At 38.4% G+C, this 22,521-nt stretch overlaps 1 protein-coding gene across 2 annotated transcripts in view; it reads left to right on the forward strand.

Moving 5' to 3' along the window:
• The window catches only part of LOC307239618 (prolyl 4-hydroxylase subunit alpha-2-like), a 33,418-nt gene extending 13,722 nt beyond the window's left edge, over positions 1-19,696 (forward strand). Inside the window, exons 2-15 of one of the 2 annotated variants that reach the window (XM_080013106.1) lie at positions 706-802; positions 2,973-3,069; positions 5,614-5,765; positions 7,288-7,425; positions 8,837-9,076; positions 11,237-11,433; positions 12,132-12,305; positions 13,128-13,198; positions 13,728-13,827; positions 14,393-14,446; positions 15,532-15,591; positions 16,650-16,718; positions 17,055-17,151; positions 18,324-19,696. In XM_080013106.1, coding sequence (XP_079869232.1) covers positions 721-802; positions 2,973-3,069; positions 5,614-5,765; positions 7,288-7,425; positions 8,837-9,076; positions 11,237-11,433; positions 12,132-12,305; positions 13,128-13,198; positions 13,728-13,827; positions 14,393-14,446; positions 15,532-15,591; positions 16,650-16,718; positions 17,055-17,151; positions 18,324-18,394 — 1,602 coding nt within the window. In that variant the 5' untranslated portion in view covers positions 706-720 and the 3' untranslated portion in view covers positions 18,395-19,696. Of the gene's footprint in view, positions 1-705; positions 803-2,972; positions 3,070-5,613; positions 5,766-7,287; positions 7,426-8,836; positions 9,077-11,236; positions 11,434-12,131; positions 12,306-13,127; positions 13,199-13,727; positions 13,828-14,392; positions 14,447-15,531; positions 15,592-15,664; positions 15,731-16,649; positions 16,719-17,054; positions 17,152-18,323 lie in introns of both variants that reach the window. The other variant, XM_080013105.1, reaches the window with a different exon arrangement.
• The last annotated feature ends 2,825 nt before the right edge of the window (positions 19,697-22,521 follow it).

Below are 22,521 nucleotides of genomic sequence, written 5' to 3' on the forward strand. Positions count from 1 at the left end.
TTTATCTAGCTTTTTAACTGATGAATTGATTAGCAGTCTATATAGAGAATGACATCATCAAGGCATGTATAATATTTTTATTGAATATTCAAAATAAAATAAGTCCCGTCACGCCGCTCCAACTCTACTCCGTGTGTGTGTGTGTGTGTGTGTGTGTGTGTGTGTGTGTGTGTGTGTGTGTGTGTGTGTGTGTGTGTGTGTGTGTGTGTGTGTGTGTGTGTGTGTGTGTGTGTGTGTGTGTGTGTGTGTGTGTGTGTGTGTTTACAAGCGCAACCTGTCAACGACGGAGGGGCCTAGTTCTATATCGACAAACGTGATTGGTCAGAGGTGACAGGTCAGCTTTAGGTCGTCCAAACTGATTGGCTTTCCATTGCAACTTGCCGAGCACGGAAACGAACAGATCTGCAGAATTTTTTATTAAAACTATCCACCCGGCACTAAGGAGATTTAAATGTGTCGGACTTGAACAGATTTTCCCAGCAAAACTGGCAATTACCGGATAATGGAAATGCTGAGTATGACCAACACAAAAATGGATATAGTCAACATACAAACTGCTCTTTCCTGTAGGCGAGGGCTACGTGTTATATGTATGAATTGATATGAATAACATCTTTTACTATTGAATTGTAAAGAGAAACATTTAATCACAGTAGTCACAAAGGGAAATACTTTTGTGACTGTTATTTTGCTCCTAATTAACAGATTAGGAGACAAAGGATGCAGTGCCTCCTGTCCTGGGCGTTCTGCATGCTGCTCTGCTGCAGTTGGAGTGAACAGTCGGACATCTTCACCTCCATCAGTAAGTTGCCATCTTCTTATGATGAAACTAAAGCTTGTATTACACTGAATCTGAGTGTACGCATGGATCCACCCCCTAGTGCCTGTGAGGAAAATATGAGAAGTATGGGAGCATTGCAAATAGATATTTTGTCAACACTAAAGAAGAATGGCTGTTCATATAACTGAATGTAGTGAATAATGATTGTTAAGATAACAAAGATCAATCACTAATCGTATTTGCCAAAATGTAACAATCTGTTTCCAAATAGCAATAAAATGAATAATATCTTATATTCAGTTATTGATGTAAAGAAATAAACAAAGACCTAACATGTATGTATGAATTTTTTATCAAATTAAAATGATAAAGCCTGAACTATTAGATATCACCATCGCTACTGGATACAAATAATAATAATAATTATAATTTGACACACATTCTTTATTTTCTAATTTATTAATATTTTATATAGTCATGACAGTGAATTTCAGGCCATTTTTGTTTCATTGTTACCAGGATTTGGGAATTTTTGGATTGAAAGTTACATATTTAGGAACAGTTTGTAAAAACAATAACAACAGGTAACAGCAGAGGAGAGGAGGTTTTAATATAAGAAATATAAAAGCCTTATTCTAGTTTCACAAGGTTACTTTTTTCATTTTTACTGAATTTACAATCTATTTTTTGGACTGTAAATACAGAACCAGAAGTGTATTGTTCTATTACTGTGCAAAGGTTTCAAATTACTGTTACGGTAAAAAGAGAAATAAACATTTTTCTGGCACCGTCTGGGCCAAGACTTTAAAATCCAGGAAGTGGGTGTCGGTCACACATTTCCTTTTTTTATTTTTTATTAAATTTTTTTTACCTTTGTGGCCAGGGGTGGCTTCTTTGGCCTTTTCCTAAGTCCACACCACACGCTTCTGCCAGGCTGCTTATGCAGGGGAATACAACTCAAGTAGATGGCTTTAATGAACCAAATATGCATAGGTGATTACTAGAAGCAGTTGTCTACTGTTGCTGATTCACAATAATAAAACACACGGTGGTAAAAAATAGAAACAAGAGCATATTATAATATTATAAATTATATATAATATAAATTATAATAATTTTAAAAGGAATTGACTGAGAAAAATGGAGGGCGGATAAAAGAAGATCTATTATGCCATGATAGTTTGCTTTTCATTGTTCTGCACATGGACATTGTAATGTTAATAACTGACAATAAACTGTCAAGACATTGCAATCATTTCTAATTATAATTTATACCCTATACATCCATACCGATTCTCTATAATTCTGTATATTTGACTATTTCTGTCTTGTATTATTTTACTTAACTTTTTATTTTATTTAATTAGATTTTTATTTTTTGTCTGTGAAGAAACACACCAATCCTCACCACAACAAATTCCTTGTGTATGTTAATACACCTGGCGGACTAAACTTATTCTGATTCTGATGGTTTTAATAGCACAGATTCGCTCCGTCTGGCCTGTGGTATTTTTGTACGATGCTAAATCCGTGTTTGTCGGGGTTGAATGTTTTCATGGAATTGTGTTTTTGTAAGACGATCCCGCCCTCATTCACAGTCTCCTTCGCTAGAAACCCCGGTGTGGTTTGCAGCATAATAATATACAATCAAACCTCTGCAAGGTTATGGGGAAAGGCTTTTTTTTTTGTTTTAATTAGACCAGACTAGGTGGGGGGGGGGGGGTATCTATGTAATTATAGAAACTAAGGCGTAATGACTGGCATTTAAAGGCGTTATTTTCTCTGGCGGACAATTGTTTTTATTTTTTATTACTTTTTTATTATTTATCTATTTGTTTGTTTGTTTGTTTATAAGAACATCATTCCAATTGCTCTTTGTAAAATTTTATTACACAAATTCGAAATTAATTGCTCTTTGTCATATCTTTAACTTAAATGCCTTTATCAATCTATGTATCTGTCTGTCGGTCTGTCTGTCTGTCTGTCCATCCACCCATCCATCCTTTATTTCACAGTTCCCTCAATGTTTGTTCAAACCTTTGCCCAGGAGTAGATGAGAAGTTATAGCGATATGATACATAATATAATAAAGCAATTTTTTTTTCTATGAAGTAGCACATCATCATGCGTCCCACACAATCTCTCTCATTTCTGCTCCTCCCTGCGTGTCTTTCTTCTCCACCTCCTTCAGGCCAGATGACCGACCTCATCTACAAAGAGAAGGAGCTGGTCCAGTCTCTGAAGGAGTACATACAGTCAGAGGAGTCCAAGCTGGCTGCCGTCAAAAGGTACATTCTGGATGGTTCCTCTTAGTCCTGCAGCTTGTAATTCCATTGGGTTGTCCACTGGCAGATTGGTTGGAGGCTGGTGGACTTAAATGTCACCAACATAGCGGTGTATATATATATAGCGCGCTAAGTGGTACTTCATTATCCACCGAGGTGTAACGCTGCATTGCGAGGTAAAATGGGAAGTGGGAGAGTTATAATAAAGCACAAAAATGTGACCATAATGTTAACATATAAGACGGGGGATTGATCGGCCGGTGACTGGAATTGGTCTGTGTTCACCGGCCGATCATTGTCATTTGTCATTGACATTTCCATGTTAGTTGCTGTATAAGTTGGGTCCTACTAAAACTCAGTGAGAGTTACAGGTTGCAATACTCTGAGACTTGGTGACAGTCCCATATTCGGTTTTATTGGAACGCGTGACGGTTTGAAGTTCTATTATTGTTCCACAGTGAATAATGAACAATAATAAACAGTGTCAAAATCAGCAATCTCACTATTGTGGGAACTGTTGCAGCTGTAGTCCACATGTGCAGCTGTCCAATCACGTGAGCGGGATCAGATCACAGGGTGTATTTGTTATCAACGTACAGAAGATTGGAAATCAGAATCAGCAGGTCAGACTTAAAAAAAAAAAATCTGAAATAGGAGTCGGCCAAGAAAATTGCAATCGGTGCATCTCTAGTTGGTCAACATGTTCAGTAAATTTATGAGATGATGCATTTCAAGGGGTATATCCTAATGACAGGAATTTGTATACTGTATATAGTTAGCCAGCTTGCATACGATGTGATTGGCCTTGTTAGGGGACGACTATGGTGTGAATTTCTGAGGGAGTCATTTTGCTGCAGTAACTGAAATGCCACGGAGACCCCCTGTTATACTATTGTGGTACTCAAAATATTTTCCCAAGTTTGGCAGGTCTGAGATAGATAGACAGATAGATGGATGGATACTTGCTTACTTTGTTCAACCCCGGAGAGAAATTGCAATATCTAGCACCTCACATCAAAAACAAGAGGCAGTAATAACAAACAATAGAATAAAAATATGACAATAAAAAGGCAATATACACTCACTGAGCACTTTATTAGGAACACCTGAACACCTACTTATTCATGCAATTATCTAGTCTGTCAGTCGTGTGGCAGCAGCGCAAGGCATAGAATCATGTAGATAAGGGTCAGCAGCTTAAGTTAATGTTCACATCAACCATCAGAATGAGGGAAACAATTTGATCTCAGTGTTTTTGACCATAGCATGATTGTTGGTGCCAGACGGGCTGGTTTGAGTATTTCTGTAACTGTTCTCTCATGGGATTTTCATGCACAACAGTCTCTATAGTTTACTCAGAATGGTGCCCAAAACAAAAAACATCCAGTGAGTGGCTGTTCTGCAGATGGAATGCCTTGTTGATAAGAGCGGTCAACAGAAAATGGCCGAAATGGTTCGAGTTGAGAGCAAGGCTACTGTAACTCAGATAACTCTGTACAATTGTGGTGAATAGAAAAACATCTCAAAATGCACAACACGTCGGACCTTGAGGGGGATGGGCTACAACAGCAGAAGACCACGTCAGGTTCCACTTCTGTGAGCCAAGAACAGAAAGATGCGGCTGCAGTGAGCACAGGCTTACCAAAACCGAACAGTTGAAGACTGGAAAAATGTAGCCTGGTCCGATAATTCTCCATTTCTGCTGAGGCACACAGATGGTAGGATCAGAATTTGGCACCAACAGCATGAATCCATGGACTCAACCTTCCTTGTGTCAACAGTCCAGGCTGGTTGAGGTGGTGCAATGGTGTAGGGAATTTTTTCTTGGCACACTTTGGGCCTGGTACCATACCAATCACTGGTCGCTTGAATTCCACAGCCTATTTGAGTATTGTTGCTGACCATGTGCATCCCTTCATGGCCCCAATTTACCCATCTTCTAATTTGCTTCTTCCAGCATGATAATGCACCATGTCACAAAGCAAAAGTCATCTCAAACTGGTTTCATGAACATGACAATGCAGTCATTGGCAATGTTCTTCAGTGGCCTTCCCAGTCACCGGATCTGAATCCAATAGAACACCTTTGGGATTTGATAGAATGGGAGATTCACAGCCTGGATGTACAGCTGACAAATCTGCAGGAATTATGTGATGGAAATCATGTCAACATGGACCAGAATCACAAAGGAATGTTTCCAACATCTTGTGGAATACATGCCAAGAGGAATTGAGGCTGTTTTGAGAGCAAAGGGAGGCCCCACCCAGTGTTAGTATAGTGTTGCTCAGTCAGTGTATGTAGCAAGGATGTATTTTAATGGTTAAATGAATAAATGGCCACTAACTCAATCCTTCAATGATGTAAATCATGTCGACTTCCTATATAAATTTACACTGTCTTGCTTGTATTTAGAATTGTATTGAATTGTTGAAAATGTCACTAATCTCTTTAGTTTATTTTCTTTAATTTACCAGAATCCCTTTGAGATATGACCACTAACAGAGAAAACACATTTTTATTGCTATCATTTAATTTTTTTATCCATAGCTGGGCAACCAAGCTGGATGCCCTGACCAGAGTGTCCACTGCGGACCCGGAGGGCTTCCTGGCCCACCCCGTCAACGCCTACAAGCTGATGAAGAGACTCAACACAGAGTGGTCCGAGCTGGAGAGCCTGGTGCTCCAGGACCCCTCTGATGGTACCCAGCATTAAAATGGCTAAAACCCTACCCCCCACGAGTTGTTCTGTGATCCATGTAACCACTTCTCTGGGTCTGAGACAAGGAGGATCAGGAAATTTGAGAAGCTGTGATGTTCGGTCGATGTGGCCACACACTCTGGAGAGCCTCATAGAGATGAATGGAGAATCTCCATTCCGTTCAAGTCACAGCGTAACTTGAAAATTTTATTAGCCCTTTCTTTTTCAGGCAAATGATCTTCATCAGATATGATTGAGGTGTAGGAATAGTCTATGGACCACATTATAATTTATTTGAAAAATATTAACATTGTTCAAATAAACGGGTCTGTATCAGTCACAACCAACAGAGAAGGAAGACAGGACAACCATCTGAATGGTCTTGTCATTGTCTTAAAAGAGTTCCAAGAGCATGAACATAACCCGCCTAAGTGGGGCAGGTTTTAGGTGTAGGTGTAGCCAAAATTTGATGATGGGGATCTAACTTTGTTTTCCAAGGAACCCTGAGTTCAGTACTCACGCTATCTTCTCTCATGGTATCACACCCCTCCGGTCCAAGTTCCTCCCCTTGTGAATGTGTACAAATGCCAGTTGTCGTCATTAAATAGCAGCTGTTCTTTGTCTGTCTCTCTCTCTCTTTCTCTCTCTTTGTGTGTGTGTGTGTGTGTGTGTGTAGCCCTTGAGAGTGTACTTTTGGATGAATAAATGTCGGAAAGTGTTTGTCTTTATGAGAGAGAGCGATGGCGTAAACAGGGTGACTTGTGTATAATAACATTTCAGTAAGTTTTATGCCTTTCATATCTCTGCGTAATCCCTGCAACATGTGTGTTGTGTTAAATGTCTGGTGGTTCCCTGAGTCTTCACCGTAGCTGCATTTCTAATAACATTTTTGGAAGTTGCTTCACATATTTGGCATCAACAGCCCGTGTACCGTACACTACAAACCTGTGCAAAGTCATAGAAACACACAAAGCCATCTCTCCCAATCTCTCTCTCTCTGTCTCAGTCGCTCTCTCACCGTTTATCTCTCTTTCTTGGTCTCACATTTAGTTTGTTACTTGTATTCCTGTATCGTAGTATACACCTATAATAGTTTAAAAATACACTATATTCCGCCCTGTGAAGAACAGCCATTTATTTACATTGCACATTGGACATAAAAGTTCAGGTAGGTAGTTAATACTGATGGAAACTGATGGAAATTTGGATGGACACACATGATCTGGAAATATGGAAACACATTTTACATCATGATCAGTTCAAATGATTGCAATCAGGCAATTATAAAAAAATATATATACATAATATAAATATTTAAAAGAAAAACAACAGTCATGATTTAGAGTTACCATGTACCAGGATTAAGTCCTAGCACTTCAACTGAAACAGTTGATGTCATAGTTTGATCTATACATTTTTTGAACAGCCTCTATTATGAAAGCTGATATTTGAATTAAAGGAGACATTTCCCAAATAACTAATAAGTAATGATGTTTGTATTCCATCTCTTTCCGGTCCTCCAGTGTTCATCTCCAACATGTCCGTGCACCGGCAGTACTTCCCAGATGAGGAGGACGAGAAGGGCGCGGCCAAGGCCCTGATGCGGCTCCAGGACACTTACCAGCTCGACTCTGAGAGCTTCTCCAAGGGGAAACTGCCAGGTACTGTGGGGCACGCACGCCCTGTTGAGTGACCAAAAAGATAAACTTGAGATTATTTTTTATAAAAAAAAAAAAAAAAGGTGTGGTTTAGGGATTTGCAAAAGTATAATCATTTGTCTTGTAGGCTGTAGGGATAATAACTTCATAAATTAACTGATGATTATACATGTATGTCAGCAAAAAAAAAAAAGGTATAAACTGCACATTTGAACATAGGCATTATTAATTGAAATGAGACCAAAACAGCCCCTACAACTAGGGCTGGGTAATCACTATTTTACAAAGAATACCTCAACGTCGATATTTAGTTACACACTAGAAATATATATTGTGGGCCAGTCGGTAGAGGCATTGATCAGAACATCTAGAACAGTCTATGAAGTTCAGAAAAGTACATTCCTTGAGTGTTACTTCTTGAATTCCCCATTTGACTATATATCAATATTATGACAACCAGAATCCCATACAATATCTAGTCTCATTAAAATGTTGATATTATATTGATTATATTCTCCAGCCGTACTTACAACTGTTTTATCCAAATAATACACATAAGCAATAAGTCTTAAAGGGATAAGAGAATAATAACATTAGTTAGATAAATAATACTGCAACAGATCATTTGAGAAATTTATTTGCAAATATATGATGTGTGTGTGTGTTATAAAATAAAAGCATGGTTGTGTTTGTAGTAAGATGTGCTTGGGCCTGTTGCTCTGTGTGGAATCGAGCTGCTGAGCTGGAACCAACTTCTGGCACCAGAGCGTTCACTGATACTTTTTGTAGTCTGAAAGCATGCATCCAAACAAAACACAGAATAAAAGAACGGAGAAATTTAAACGTAGCTTTTAATTTTTGCGTTCTTTTTGTTTGTTGTATATTGCCATTTTTCAACCTTTTTAGCTTTTTTTTTTTTCTTGTGGGGGGGTTTATTTTATCATGCCAATTTTTCAAGAGTTTAGCTGATATTTAGGCTTACAGATACTCCTCACTTAGCGAACTACCTGTTTAACGACCATTCGGACTTATGACCAGCTCTGTGACCAGTCGGTATTCTGCGCTGTGTACAATACGATTGCGCTGCGTGCGCGGCATCTCAGCGTCAAGCATCTCAGCGTCAAGCATCTCAGCGCGCGTCACCGTTGTCAGTCTCGTTCCTGCAGTCTCTTAGTATTGCAAGTATCGCAATGGCCACGCCCCCTTACCGTGAAATAAAACGGGTCCTCGCTTATCGACCAATTCGCTTAACGACCTGGTCCTAGGAACAGAACTCGTCGTTAAGTTAGGAGTACCTATATTGTATATTGGCAAGTATATATATATATAGAGTTTATTTTTAGCTAACTTTTAGGTTTATTGTCAATTGCCATTTTTGATGTGAGCTGACGTGACACCATGATCTCCCCTGCAGGTATGCACTCTAATGCGCTGCTGAGCGTGGACGACTGCTTCGACATGGGGAAGACGGCGTACAACGACGCGGACTACTACCACGCCGTGCTATGGACACAGCAGGCGCTGCGGCAGCTGGACGCTGGCGAGGACACTCTGGTGTCAAAGGCTGACGTGCTGGACTACCTCAGCTACTCTGTCTACCAGATGGGAGACCTGCCCCGCGCCATCGAGCTCACACGCCGCCTGGTGGCCCTAGGTGCTCACTGCTCCTCCTGCTATAAATTTTCTTTCTTTCTTTCTTTCTTTCTTTCTTTCTTTCTTTCTTTCTTTCTTTCTTTCTTTCTTTCTTTCTTTCTTTCTTTCTTTCTTTCTTTCTTTCTTTCTTTATAAGGCAAAGTCCCATTGAGGTCAGGATTTGTATTTTGGTTATTCATTTTGGTTATTTAGTTTAATTGTCTTTATTTGATTTAATTGTCTATTTGTTTTCTTTCTTTATTTCTTTGTTTTATTTCCTCCATTTGTACAGATGAAGTCCCATTGAGATCAGGGTTTGGCATTTTTATCTTCGACCGCTTTGAATTTCAATGGGAATCTCAATTGGAATTCAGCTGTAAAATACTCAAATACACTTAATGGGGGATGGTAGCTCAGGAGGTAGAGCTGGTGGTCTAGTGATCCAAAGGTTGCTGGTTCGATCCCAGGCTCCTCCTGCTAGCATGCTGTAGTGTCCTTGAGCAAGACACTTAACCCCTAATTGCTCCTGATGGCTGCGTCCGTCGGTGTTTGAACAATTGTAAGTCGCTTTGGATAAAAGCGTCTGCTAAATGACTAAATGTAAATGTAATGTATAGAACAAATAGTATTCTAAATAAGTGTAATTCAGAAAAGTAGTTAAGGTATAAAAGGTGTCGTTGGTCATCACCATCAAGCCAGAAATGAGGGAGTTATGAATGGATCTACTTCAGTAGAAGATTGTCCCACTGGGGTCAATGGGTTTTGGCACGGCAGCAGGGTGTTGCCCCCGTACACAGAAAAAAGTGTTTCCCTGTGGGTTTTTTCACCTATTTCTGCCTCTGCCTCAGGAGCTGTCATAGCAGCAGTTAGAAGTAAGTCTTTTTTCCAGGGTCTTTACAGTGTGTCCTGGATTCCAGGATCCATGAAAAACCATATAGCCATATAAACCATATAATCGACTGAGAAGTCTGGAAGTTTGAGTGTGGAAAGTATGGAATTTTAATATTGAAAATGTGTATGAGCACATTTAACACGTGTTCTCAAGTTATGAGCATTTCATTCATTTAACGTTTAGGGTAAAGGCTTTAAGTCATCACTAAGTGACCTGGTCAGACAGTGTAAATACTGTTGTGAACTAGTATGTGCTGGTAAAGTGTTGTTTGTCACACGGTTTTAGGCTCATCTAACATGTATTTCTCAAGTTATGACCTGCCTTTAGGATTATCTGGATTCATCCGATTGTGATAGTGTGGGCATGATAGTGTGAAGTCTATGTACAGTATTTTTAACCTAGATAGATGGATAGATAGATAGATAGATAGATAGATAGATAGATAGATAGATAGGACAATATACACTAAACCTAATTTAAAGGGTTAGGGTTAACCCTAACCCTAACAAATAACCTAAAATACAACAGCAAAACAATGGAAATTAAAGATTAATATTAAAAATACCAAATAATTTAAGGTCATGTCCAAAAATAAAATATAAACAGTGAAAGATGAACTTAAGATAAAATAGAACATTTCCCATTCCCTGGGTAGTTATGCGTGTACCAGGGAGCGTGGTACTTGAAGTCAAATTCTCACTTGTATGTGCAAACAAACTTGGTGAGTGAACAGGTCCCGAGGACAAAGACAACAACTTAAGAGCCCTTTCCTCTCTCTCATCAAGCAGCAAGCTTCCTGGAGGCAGGAACCCTTGACCTGTAATTTAGCTGATGGCTATTTTTTTGACAGTGTAATTGGGGACCTTCCATGGATGAATTAGTGCTTTGATGTCTTGGTGATTAGTATCACTGTAAGTGCCACAGCGCCTTTTCTGCAGCTTTTGAAGAACTTGAGCGCCCCAAATTTCAGCTCTTTGAGGGTTGGCAGGTTTTCTTCAGCTTCTGTCATTTCAACAGGGATGTGATCATTTTGTGCATTCAACGGATGAAAAGGAAGCAGGTTTTTCGTTGATCTATATGTCCATCTGTCCATCTGTCTGTCTGTCTGTCTGTAAATACCACCCACCCCAGTCTCCACTGAATTGAATTCAAGAAAATCGCTTTTCACCAGATTTTTTATTTTTTTATTCTTTTACTGTTTTCATGTCCCGTAGCAGCGCTCCATCCAATAAAAATATAAATATTGAAGCAGTAACAACCTAACACCCTCCTACTTCCTGTCCCTTGCAGACTCTAGCCACCAGAGGGCGGGAGGGAACCTGCGCTACTTTGAGAAGCTGCTCTCCAAGCAGCGGCTGGAGCTGAAGCAGAGCGACTTGCCGGCTTCCGAGGAACCCATCCAGCTGGGGACCTACGCTCGGCCTAAGGACCACCTGCCCGAGAGGGAGGCCTACGAGGCCCTCTGCAGGGGGGAGGGCGTCCAAATGGTGAGAGGGAGAAGACAACGTCAAAAAAATATATAACAACATACAAGGTGTTGTAAATGGGAGGAAATGATCCAGCAATTCCATTCACAGCTTATAGCCAATTCGACTCTGCTGATTCTCGTTTCTTGAATCTTACAACCCATGAGTTGGGAAATAAAACAACTGGTTTAAGTGAGTGACTCGTCAAGACCAAAGCTCCAAAAAAGAGTCAAACCTTTCATCACTACTAATAGTCCTCACTTTCAGTGTGAAACTTGTAGTGGTGAACACAGAGCTGCTATTCTGGAACTGATGCATGAGATGAATAAGAACAACTTTGCATTTTTGATATTGCAACACAAAAGGTTATTTCCATTTTTTTCTGTGCAATTTGAAAATCCTTTTATTAATGTAAAGCACTTGAATGTTGCACTATTATTATTATTATTATTATTATTGTTATTGTTATTATTATTATTATTTATTATTATTATTATTATTATTATTATTATTATTATTATTATGATTTTTTTTTATTATTATTATTATTATTATTATTATGATTATCATCATTTTTATTCTCTAACCTCTTCTGTCCAATATTCCTGTGTTTCTCCTGGTTGGTGTCCATTTAATCCAATCTAGTCTAATCTAATCAATCATTCAATCATTGCCCTTTTAATGTAATTATTATGTTTTCTTTGTTTTCTCCCCTCCAGACGGATGCGAGGCGTAGCCGGCTGTTCTGTCGCTATTGCCATGGTAACAGCCCCCGCCTCCTGCTGAGGCCCCTGAAGGAGGAGGACGAGTGGGACAGCCCACATGTCGTGCGCTACCTGGACATCCTGTCCCACGACGAGATCGAGAAGATCAAGAAACTGGCGAAACCTAACGTGAGACTCCAGAAACAAACACCTTATTCTGTATTTTACTTCAGAATACACAGTATCTGCAGTAATCATTTGTTATGGTATTCTTTTCCAAAATTCTGGATTTTTGCAGAGGCCTTTCTCTAAACTTTCTAAAGTTTTTTTTGTTTTTTTTCAACTGAAAATCAATAAAAGTTTTTTTTAATATTATTCTTTTTATTCTGTTCTTTTTTTTTACTACTGCCAATAAGGAAATATTCATTGGTGTGTTTTCGATTTTAAATATTGTCTGTATTTTTGGGTTTTGGAGAAGTCATTCGATATGGTGAGAAACTTTCCTTAAAATGATTCCTTGGAAGGCACTTAATTTGACAATATTTTATATTTATTAATAATTATAATAATCATAATTAAGTGAATAAAAGCAAAATATGTGAAAATTAAGTAACAAAATACCCTATTAATTAATAATCATTTTAGGGAAGTTTTGTTTGTTAGTTTTTTCAGTAAAATTACAGGAACTGGCAAAAAATTGCAAGTCAAAAAAAAAGAAAAAAGTGATTTCTTTTAATTACTATAAATTAAGAAAGTCAAATGTTATCACCTATGATTGTTTCCACGATACATATTCTACACATCACAGCAACAGCTGGAAATATTGTAGTACTCTATTTTGTGTCATCACTATTCACTTGTTCTGTATTTATGTCTTATGACGTAAAATGCAATGTAATGGGAAAGGCGCATGGGTGTCGCTTATCTTTGGAAATACTGCCTTCTTGGTTATTACTGGTTTTTATGAAAATCATTCATCTCTTATTTGATCCCACCCCGTCCCTCTTACAGCTTGCCAGAGCGACCGTGCGTGACCCCAAAACGGGCGTCCTGACCACAGCCAACTACAGAGTGTCCAAAAGGTGAGTCAGTCAAACTCTGTGTTGGAATTATGTTTGATTGTTGGTATGAAATTGAAACCAGGCGAATAATCATGTTTTTACCATGAATGAAATGAAAGAAAATTGGTTAAATTATTTATTATTTATTACTTTTATTCATGGACAATTTCATGCACGACGCTCAAGTGTGTTTTTATTTTAGATTTAGATTTATTGCTGGGTTTCCTATTTGTATGAAACAAAAAACAATCTCATGCGACCCGTAACTCTACATTTATACATGGTTTTGACAATAGGCGTATTTCTATTCCTAACCTCAACTATGTTCCTACATTTCCACATTAAATAGAAGCAAAATATGTTTAGATCATTTGAGTTTGTGAATTGAAATGGGTCTCTCTCTACTATGTGCCTGTAATATAATTTTGTTTGTCTTGCAACTGTTTTTGGCCCAGTATCTTCAAATTACATTCTGTATCTTGTGAAACTTTCCTAGTTCAACAAAAGTTAAATATAAAAGAAAAAAACATGTAGAAATGGGTTTCTCTAGTGCATGGCTGGAAGGAGAGGACGACCCTGTGGTGGCCAGAGTCAACCAGCGGATAGAGGACATCACAGGTCTCACTGTGGAGACTGCCGAATTATTGCAGGTAAACTCATAAATCATTAATAAGTCAGTGTTTCCCAAACAAGGAAACACTTTTTACAATTAAATAAATCCCAGGGCGACACCACCTTCCTGTAAACCATTAAAAAAACGTAACAAACACCGATAATTGTGTGTATGATTATGGCCTACATATACTGTAGTTCTCTGCTGAATTGATGCAGCCTTGCAATTTTGATCTTGCAACTCAAGAGCTAATTTCCATTATTGATTTATTTTGAGTGAAATTAAAAAAAAAAAATTTACAGCACACATAGTGGAAAAAACGCTGATATAAATGATTCAATGAATTATAAAATGACATCCACTCACACAAACACTCTGATTATTTACACAACATGAAACACATTCAGCAAATCTGCGGTCCAGTGTTGACTTTGTAAAGCAAGCGGTAACTTCTTCCTATGGATTGAAGAAAATAGCATGAATTAAAAACTTACTTAAATGAACCCCTAATAACATTATTTTGTTCACTTCCCAGCATCCTCTCGACATGTTTTTTAAAATAATATTGTAGAAAAATGTTTCTCGTGTCTTTCACCGACCAGGTCGCTAACTACGGCGTTGGAGGCCAATACGAGCCACACTACGACTTCTCCAGGGTGAGGGTCCATGGGTGTGTGTGTGTGTGTGTGTGTGTGTGTGTGTGTGTGTGTGTGTATGTTCACATGTGTGTGTGTTTGTTTGCATGTATGTGTTATCCATCGTGTCTATGTAATGTGTGTATGTGTGCATAACATGTTTTTTTTCCCCTTGATGCCTCTCTGGATGAGGAAAGAGGAAAACAAGCAGGGCATGAGAGAACTGACTCTCGTCCTTTTCCTTGGGTTTGGCTGCATGTTCACATGGCTGGCATTTTTTTAAATTCCTGTGTGTGTTTTATATCCATATTTCATGTGAACACCTCTTGTTGTTGCTTTTGGAATGGCTTACTATGACCGAAGCATGATCTATTACAGTATGTTCCATATGAAATAACACGACATCCATGTTCCATTTCACATCATGGTTTGACGTCAAAAGCTAACATTCATGTGACACACTGCACAATCATATAATATACATATAGTAACAGTTATAACAAAAAAAAATGTTTATTTTGGTCAGGTACCATGCAGTGTCAAATTGAGTGTTCGCCCCTTTACTAGTCGGCACACAAGATTTTAAATTGCATTACATGATGATAGCTCACACTATTTGTTCATTATTTTGGGGTTTTGGAAAATTCAAACGATGTGGTGAGAAACCTACCTTTAAATGATCTCCTCACCTAAATGTACTTAATTTTGTCATATTTTGTATTTGTTACATAATAATCGTAATAATTAATTTAATTATTAAAAACGAAATATAGGAAAATTTAGTTACTGACGAAAATACACGTTACCGTAATTGTAACATAAATAACTGCATATATGTATGACCGTATGTATGTGACAAATAACCTCTTCAATCTTGAATCTTGAGCCTTGAGGTTGATTTCTCACCATATCGTTCCAAAGTTTTAACCGATTTGGCACCGATTTTGAGTAAATAATTCAGTAAATATATTTGACTACCCTGCATCAATCAGATTAGGTTCGATTTTACTTAATCCTGCCCAAACTGGCGCCCCGGGACATGGACTCGGACCGGGGGGGGGGGTCTCCCACGGCGATGGGTTAAATGTTATGAACGTCTGTTGCAGCGTCCTTTTGACAGTATCCTCAAGGTCGATGGAAATAGACTTGCTACCTTCCTCAACTACGTAAGTACCAGCGTGTGCGGGCGCTGCCTTTTTTCACCATGTGTGTTTTTCCTCTTAAATTTTATCTTTGTAGAAAGATGAGCCTGATGCTTTCAAAAGATTAGGCACTGGAAATCGCGTGGCCACTTTTTTGAACTATGTAAGTATCGCCGCTGTTTTGAAGGCTAGTGGTTCCCGTTTTAGATCAACTCTGGTTCAATCTGGGACTTGAATATAAAAAAAAATGTCATACTTTGACCATTTTCATTATCTGAGTGCCGTACATCATTATGGGGTACAGGCCGCAACATGAAGAATTTCAATCAAATTGAAGTTGTCTTTCTTTTTCTTTTCTTTTAAGTCTTTTCTGTCAATCGCTTCCTTTGTTTTGGCCTTTCCCCCTTAACCTTTTGTACCCACTTACTTGAACCAAATTGTACAGAGCTGCATTCTAAATGAGTAAAACACAAAAAAATGTGTCATTAGTCATTTTATCAGCATGTTGTGATGGCTTTAGTACAATCATATCACCCATCACCCTTACATGTCATACTTGCGTGATTAAATCATAAGAGTATAGATTAAAATTAACACAGGAAACTGGAAAAAAATGGCAATATACAATAAGCCTAAAAATATACTCATAACAAAAATCTGGCCTTATAAATAAACCAAAAAGTGTAACAATAAACAATTAATCTCTGTTTCAACAATTCACTGTGATTGATTATGTTGTCAGGTACAGGTAGAAAGATTATTAATAAGTGAAATATTTTGGCGACAGTTAAAATCTTACAGGTCAGCAGATGATTATCGGCCTAAAGGTTATTTAACTCATCACTAATGTTTCTACGCTCTGCTGACCAACACAGTGCATATGGCCTTATGTTTGACATCACACCTTGGGTTATTTCTTCAAAGGCCAAAGGTTCTAATAGTTTTCCAAAAGTTTCCTTTCTTTATTGATCAAATCCAGTGATTTCCTAAAAAGAAAAGCATGGAGTCTTTCCACTCATGATCTGCTTTATCTCCATGTGGCAGCACATAGTGGCTTCTTGGTGACTGTCTTCTCTCTGCAGATGAGCGACGTCGAGGCGGGAGGAGCGACCGTCTTTCCCGACATCGGAGCCGCCATCTGGCCCAGAAAGGTGAAAAGTGCGTGCGTGCGTGCGTGCGTGCGTGCGTGCGTGTCTGTGTGTATACTGTGTATATGATAAAATAAATACAAATGGAAACATATGAATAATTACTTGAATCCACAAATCTGCATTAATATTTTTTGATGAAAAATATAGCACTTTATTATAGCCTATGGGGAAATACAGGGGGCACAATAAAAAAAACATTCTATGGAAATTGACAATTGCATATTGTTTCAATTTCTAATAATGGTTTTATTCTGTAGATATATTGCATCCTTATTGTTGACCGTTGAGAAGACGAGACAAGATAACCTCTTATCTTATCTCTCCATGTGTATTCAGGGGACGGCCGTCTTCTGGTACAATCTGTTTAAGAGCGGTGAGGGAGACTACAGGACCAGACACGCCGCCTGTCCCGTGCTGATCGGGAGCAAATGGGGTGAGTCCTAATTCAGAGGTACAACGTGTTTGGTTATTTCCATGTGGAGGATAGATGTTCAGAATCCACATGGAAGGGGTTGACAAGGAAAGCAACAGAATCTCTCTCTGTTTTTTTTTTGTCTGTTTTTGCTTCTTATATTTACATATATTTTTTTCGGATTAAGATTTTTATATCATTTTTTATTATTATTATTATTATTTTGTTTCGGGCAGTTCAGGGTTTGTCCTTCATGATTACACTGCACCGTACTCATTGACCGCATGCGACAAATAAAATCTGGAATCTAGAATCTTGAATCGAAAGCCATGGGACGTGTTGAATTTGGAGCTTTCAAGTCGGATCTGGCAGCTTTCACAGTGTTTTCTTATCCAAACCAATATCCAATAGCAGGCAAAATAGGGTAAAACTATCAGAGAATATCCCTAAAAATCTGATACAAAAGCCCAATCAAACATGTCAAATATTCAAGAAAAGTGCATTTATTTTCTGTTTCTCTGATGTATAGATCAGTGTTTTTCTAATTATTTTGAGGGGAACCCACTTTTTAAATGTTTTTTTTTTATTTGCCTCATCTATAGAATGAGAGATGAGCACATTTGATATTTCTGAATATTCCTTCAAGCCATGTCAGCATTAAACACTGATATTGTAACTTGAATAAGTAAAACAACCGTTTCTAACACATAAGAAATGTCAAAATACTACAAAAGGAAATTCTGAAATTAGATTTCATGACCCAGTGACAAGGCCCTGGGATCCAGACAAACACTGATATAGAATGTTACATCTAGAATGCAAGAGGATATAAGTCAGTAAGAAAATCACTTTTATTAAACATTATTTACAAATTAGTTAGCATAAAAAGAAACACAAACCAAGAAAATGAATACAGAGTGAAGTTAAAAACAAGCACATCAGACATAAAAACAAAGATGAGTCTTTATGAAATAAGGAAAGGCTGACCTACTAACCCTTTCTAAACATGATTTTGAAAAGAAGGTTTCTTTGATGTAAAAACCAGAAGGATTGTAAGTCCAAGTCTCGACTATGCATCAGTCGTAGTAATGCAGTGGACACTCAGGAGTGGTTGGGCTCTAGGTTCATCTATATAATCGATATCAGTGTCTACATTACCGTGACCGTCTCGTTCTGCCTTTCTGTGTTGACAGTGTCAAACAAATGGATTCATGAGAGAGGACAGGAGTTCCGGAGACCCTGTGGCCTGACAGAAGTGGACTGAAACCTGACCGACACACACACACACACACACACACACACACACACACACACACACACACACACACGCACACACACACACAAACACATGCTGTCACTGTTGCCTTATTTCTATGAAAACCAGGAAGTTCACAAATAACTGACCTTATCCCCAGTTAAAAAAAAACAACAAAAAAACCAATGGGAATCATTATGAATGGTTAAAGTGGTTAATATGCCGATCAAACTCCCAACTGGAGTTGGGAGACGGATGGATGTCAGAGAGAGGGGGGGGGGAAAGAAGGGATTTTAAAGGTTCAAAACATCTGCCTGCGAATGGAATTCCGATGTGACGGTTGCTGTATTTGTTTAACAGTCACACACCTTTTTCCATCGTCTCTTCCTCTATCCAGGGGTTCCTGATTTTTCTTTTTCTGCCAGAGACCCCCCCCCAAAATGAAACCTGATTCCATCCGCCCTATTTAAGAGACCTTTTGTTTTTGTTTGTTTTTTCCTTTGTGTATTTATTAGCAGTCGGCCATCATTTTTTTGTCTGTACTGGTTCTATTTTCATGGGAGAGGGATCAATGTTTCCAGGGCGTAATATACATTATTTAGAACATGTAAACATGGATTCTGTTACATTCTTTTATATTTGAACTAACTCTCTTTGAAATGAATTTTGAAACAATATTTGACTATTAGGAAACCAAATAGCCTTAAATCGGCTTCAGGCGACCACCCCAGGTTGGGAAGCCCTGGTCTGGCCATTAATCACAGAGGGTTTAATTTGAGGCATTTTGTCCGAAGGGCTCGGAGCTCGTTCATTTTTCCCCGATTCGCTGAAATTAAATTAAATTGAATACAATTTTAATTAATTTCCCCACAAGCATTTTAAAGCATTTTAAGCCCCATGAGCGTCACTCAATGGTTATGGTTCTTCTCGGGGTTTCTCCACCAAACACCAGCGGAGCAGCGGAGAACTGATTTTAATGAGTTGTTTTTTCAAGTGACCATCGATTCTGTTATTCCTACTTAGTCTTCACTCTTGTGTTTGGAAAGTACACAATTTTTTAATCTTGAGCACAGAAGATGTTTTTCTCTAGTCTGACAAAACAAAAACAAAAAAAAAAGTGTTTTTCTTTGTAATTTACTTTCTTTTTTTATTGACAACCCCAGACATCACAGAAGATTTCCTGCCGTCGTAACTCGTTTCAATAAGGTTTTTTTATTTATAAAGTTACAATAACTTATTACACTGTGGCCGCATCTTCTCTCACGGGATCTGAAATGAGGAAGGAAATAAACAGTGTCTTTTATTAATGCACCGTGTCTCCTTTTATTATTATGCTTTTATTTATAATAGTGAGTTATTTTACAATTTGAATGATTTTGTACCTTTTACTTTTATGCTTTTACAAAACCATGTTTCAGGGCAAATACTGTATGTTACTTTGAATGCTACCACATTTTTGTAAATTACATTTAAACTTTATTTTTAATTCTCACAAGTAAGTTTCAATTGGTTTAAACCTGCCAACAATAAGAGAAAGCTGTTAGTTTAGTCTGGACCATAAACACACATTAATCCTAATAACATCTTTTTGAGGTAACAGGTATTTATAAATCTTAAAAATGATTTGGCTAATGTTAGTGGAACAGGGCATTATGGCACTATTGGAATGTGAAAACATTCCATTTCTCTTTGGACTCTCTCATTTAGCCGACATCCTTTAAGGAATCCCTTTTGTTTCAAGCAAACCCAAGATAAGAAAAGATAAGATTGAGAACACTTTATTAATCCAGTAGCAGCAAAAACAATGCAAATTAAGAAAGGTACAAAAAATGTGATAAAAAAAAAAAAAAAAAAATCGACACCTTTATCTACACCCTCAAAGTTACATCTGTAATAGTATATATTTATAGTATATATCCGTATACTGTATATTTACCAACTCATTTGATAGAATCAATATGAGATCAACTTATAGCAGGAAGACAGTCGTTGAATAGAGTGGATTAACTTTACTGTCCACAGAAGTGGAAACCTTTGGCTTCACAGGTTGAAAGGTTGAAGGGTACAACACAATGAGAAATGAACAATAGAAGCATAGGTCATATCAATATCCAAAAATGTTGATGTTGACAACATTCAAGGAGAGTGGGGTCTTCAGTCTTCAGTGGGGTCCACTTTTCTTCATTAGCCAAGAAAAACATTGATATGTTAATATGCATGGTGTAAACCCATTCAGCGGGATATTGTCCAGTTCGGAAAAACCAGGACTTCTGGACTGTTTTGACACCAATCAAGCATTGCTGATTTGAAAGCTTCCATCAAATGACGCTCAGTGGAGATGTGGTTGAAAACCATTACGCTTATAGAGCATAAACATATATACAGACCAATCAGCAACGACATTATGTGTGAAAACCTCTGACAGGTGAAATGAATAACATTGCTCATCTTGTTCCGATGGCACCTGTCAAGAGGTGGGATATATGAGGCAGCAAGTGAACAGTCAGTTCTTGTAGTTGATGTGTTGGAAGCAGGAAAAATGGTCAAGCGTAAGGATCTGAGCCACTTTGACAACTTTCTTGTGGGGTGCTGCCGGTATACAGGGGTAAGTCCCTCCCAAAAGTGGTCCAAGGAAGGACAGCCGGTGAACAGGTAACAGGGTCATGGCCGCCCAAGGCTCATTGGGCGGCTCACGTGGGGAGTAAAGTCTAGCCCGTCTGGTTCGATCCCACAGAAGAGCTACTGTAGCACAAATTGCTGAAGTTCATGTTGGCTATGATAAAAAAAGTGTCAGAACACACAGTGGATCACAGCTTGCTGTGTACGTATAGGGCTGTGTAGACGCAGAGCGGTCAGAGTGCCCATGCTGACACCTGTTCACTGCTGAAAGTATCTACAATGAGCACGTGAGCGTCAACACTGAACCATGGAGCAATGAAAGAAGGTGTCCTGGTCTGATGAATCACCTTTTCTTCTACATCATGTGGACAGCTGGGTGTGGCAACACTATATTGACTATCAATAAATCTCTTTAGTTTATGAATTCTGTGGGGTTTTTTTTAATTGTGTGTACTTTGCAAACACTATGCAAAGTGACTATATAAAGTGACATTCTATAAACTCATTTATGGTAAATGTCTAGCTGAGCAAACTATTCGAACTACAGTTGTTATGGGAAAAAAAACTTTTTCCGGCAGGGTTCACGTCCCACACGTCACTCCGCCTCCATCCTGATGGTAACAAAAGCTAAACACTAGATTTTTGTTAGTATTGTTTTTCAGAAAGACTATTGCTAATGAACGTATTATTATGCACTGTTTAATCAGCACCAGTGATAAGTTGACCATGCGTACACACAAGCTGTGTTATGGCAGAAGCTATTGCAGTAGGAACTAAGGAATGTTTGCACAATTGCCAAATTCAACCCTTGCAAATGCAATGTTTTCCATCCTTCTTTCTGTCCATCCATCCTTCAACCATTCATTTATTTGTCCATTCATTCATTCATTCATTCATTCATTCAGGCTTTGCCGCTTCACCAATTTTCTACATGCCATGCCACCTGGTTGACCTAGAACTGGTCTTTTGCATTGATCAAGTTCACAAAAATTTGAACGCGAGATAAGAAGACAACTGAGCGAAATGCATCCCAAGGCTTTTTTTGTTGTTGCTTCAGTTGATATTGTGTCATTTGTTTTTTGAGAATGTTGTTTTTGAGTGTGTTGGTTGACTAGTTTTTAGTTTAGAGTTGTTTCACTTAACACTGCTTAATTATTGACCCAACTTGACCAAAATAAATATTATTAGAATAATCATCCGATGCCGGGTGCGTTGTTGGATTTGTGTGAAGCCGGCTTTTGATTGATGACGGTCTGTGTGGTTTCGGGGTGTGGTTTTGCATCTGCTGCCGGTGGGGAAGGGAGCAGCAAACTCAGCTCTGAGCAGTTGAACTAAAAATTAAAAACTGCCACGTAGCTCATCTCTGTCTCTTCTCTCTCTCGTCCTGACTCTCCGTAAGTTCCGTTGAACAGAAACATCTGAAAAGGTGTGTTTGGGTCACCAAGCGACACCTGGTCCTTATATTTTATGTGCTGATTTCCTTATTTGGGGAGGCCAACAGGCCAATATGGACAAAC

Source organism: Zeus faber (genome assembly GCF_960531495.2).
Source record: "Zeus faber genome assembly, chromosome: 14".
Lineage (NCBI taxonomy): Eukaryota > Metazoa > Chordata > Actinopteri > Zeiformes > Zeidae > Zeus > Zeus faber.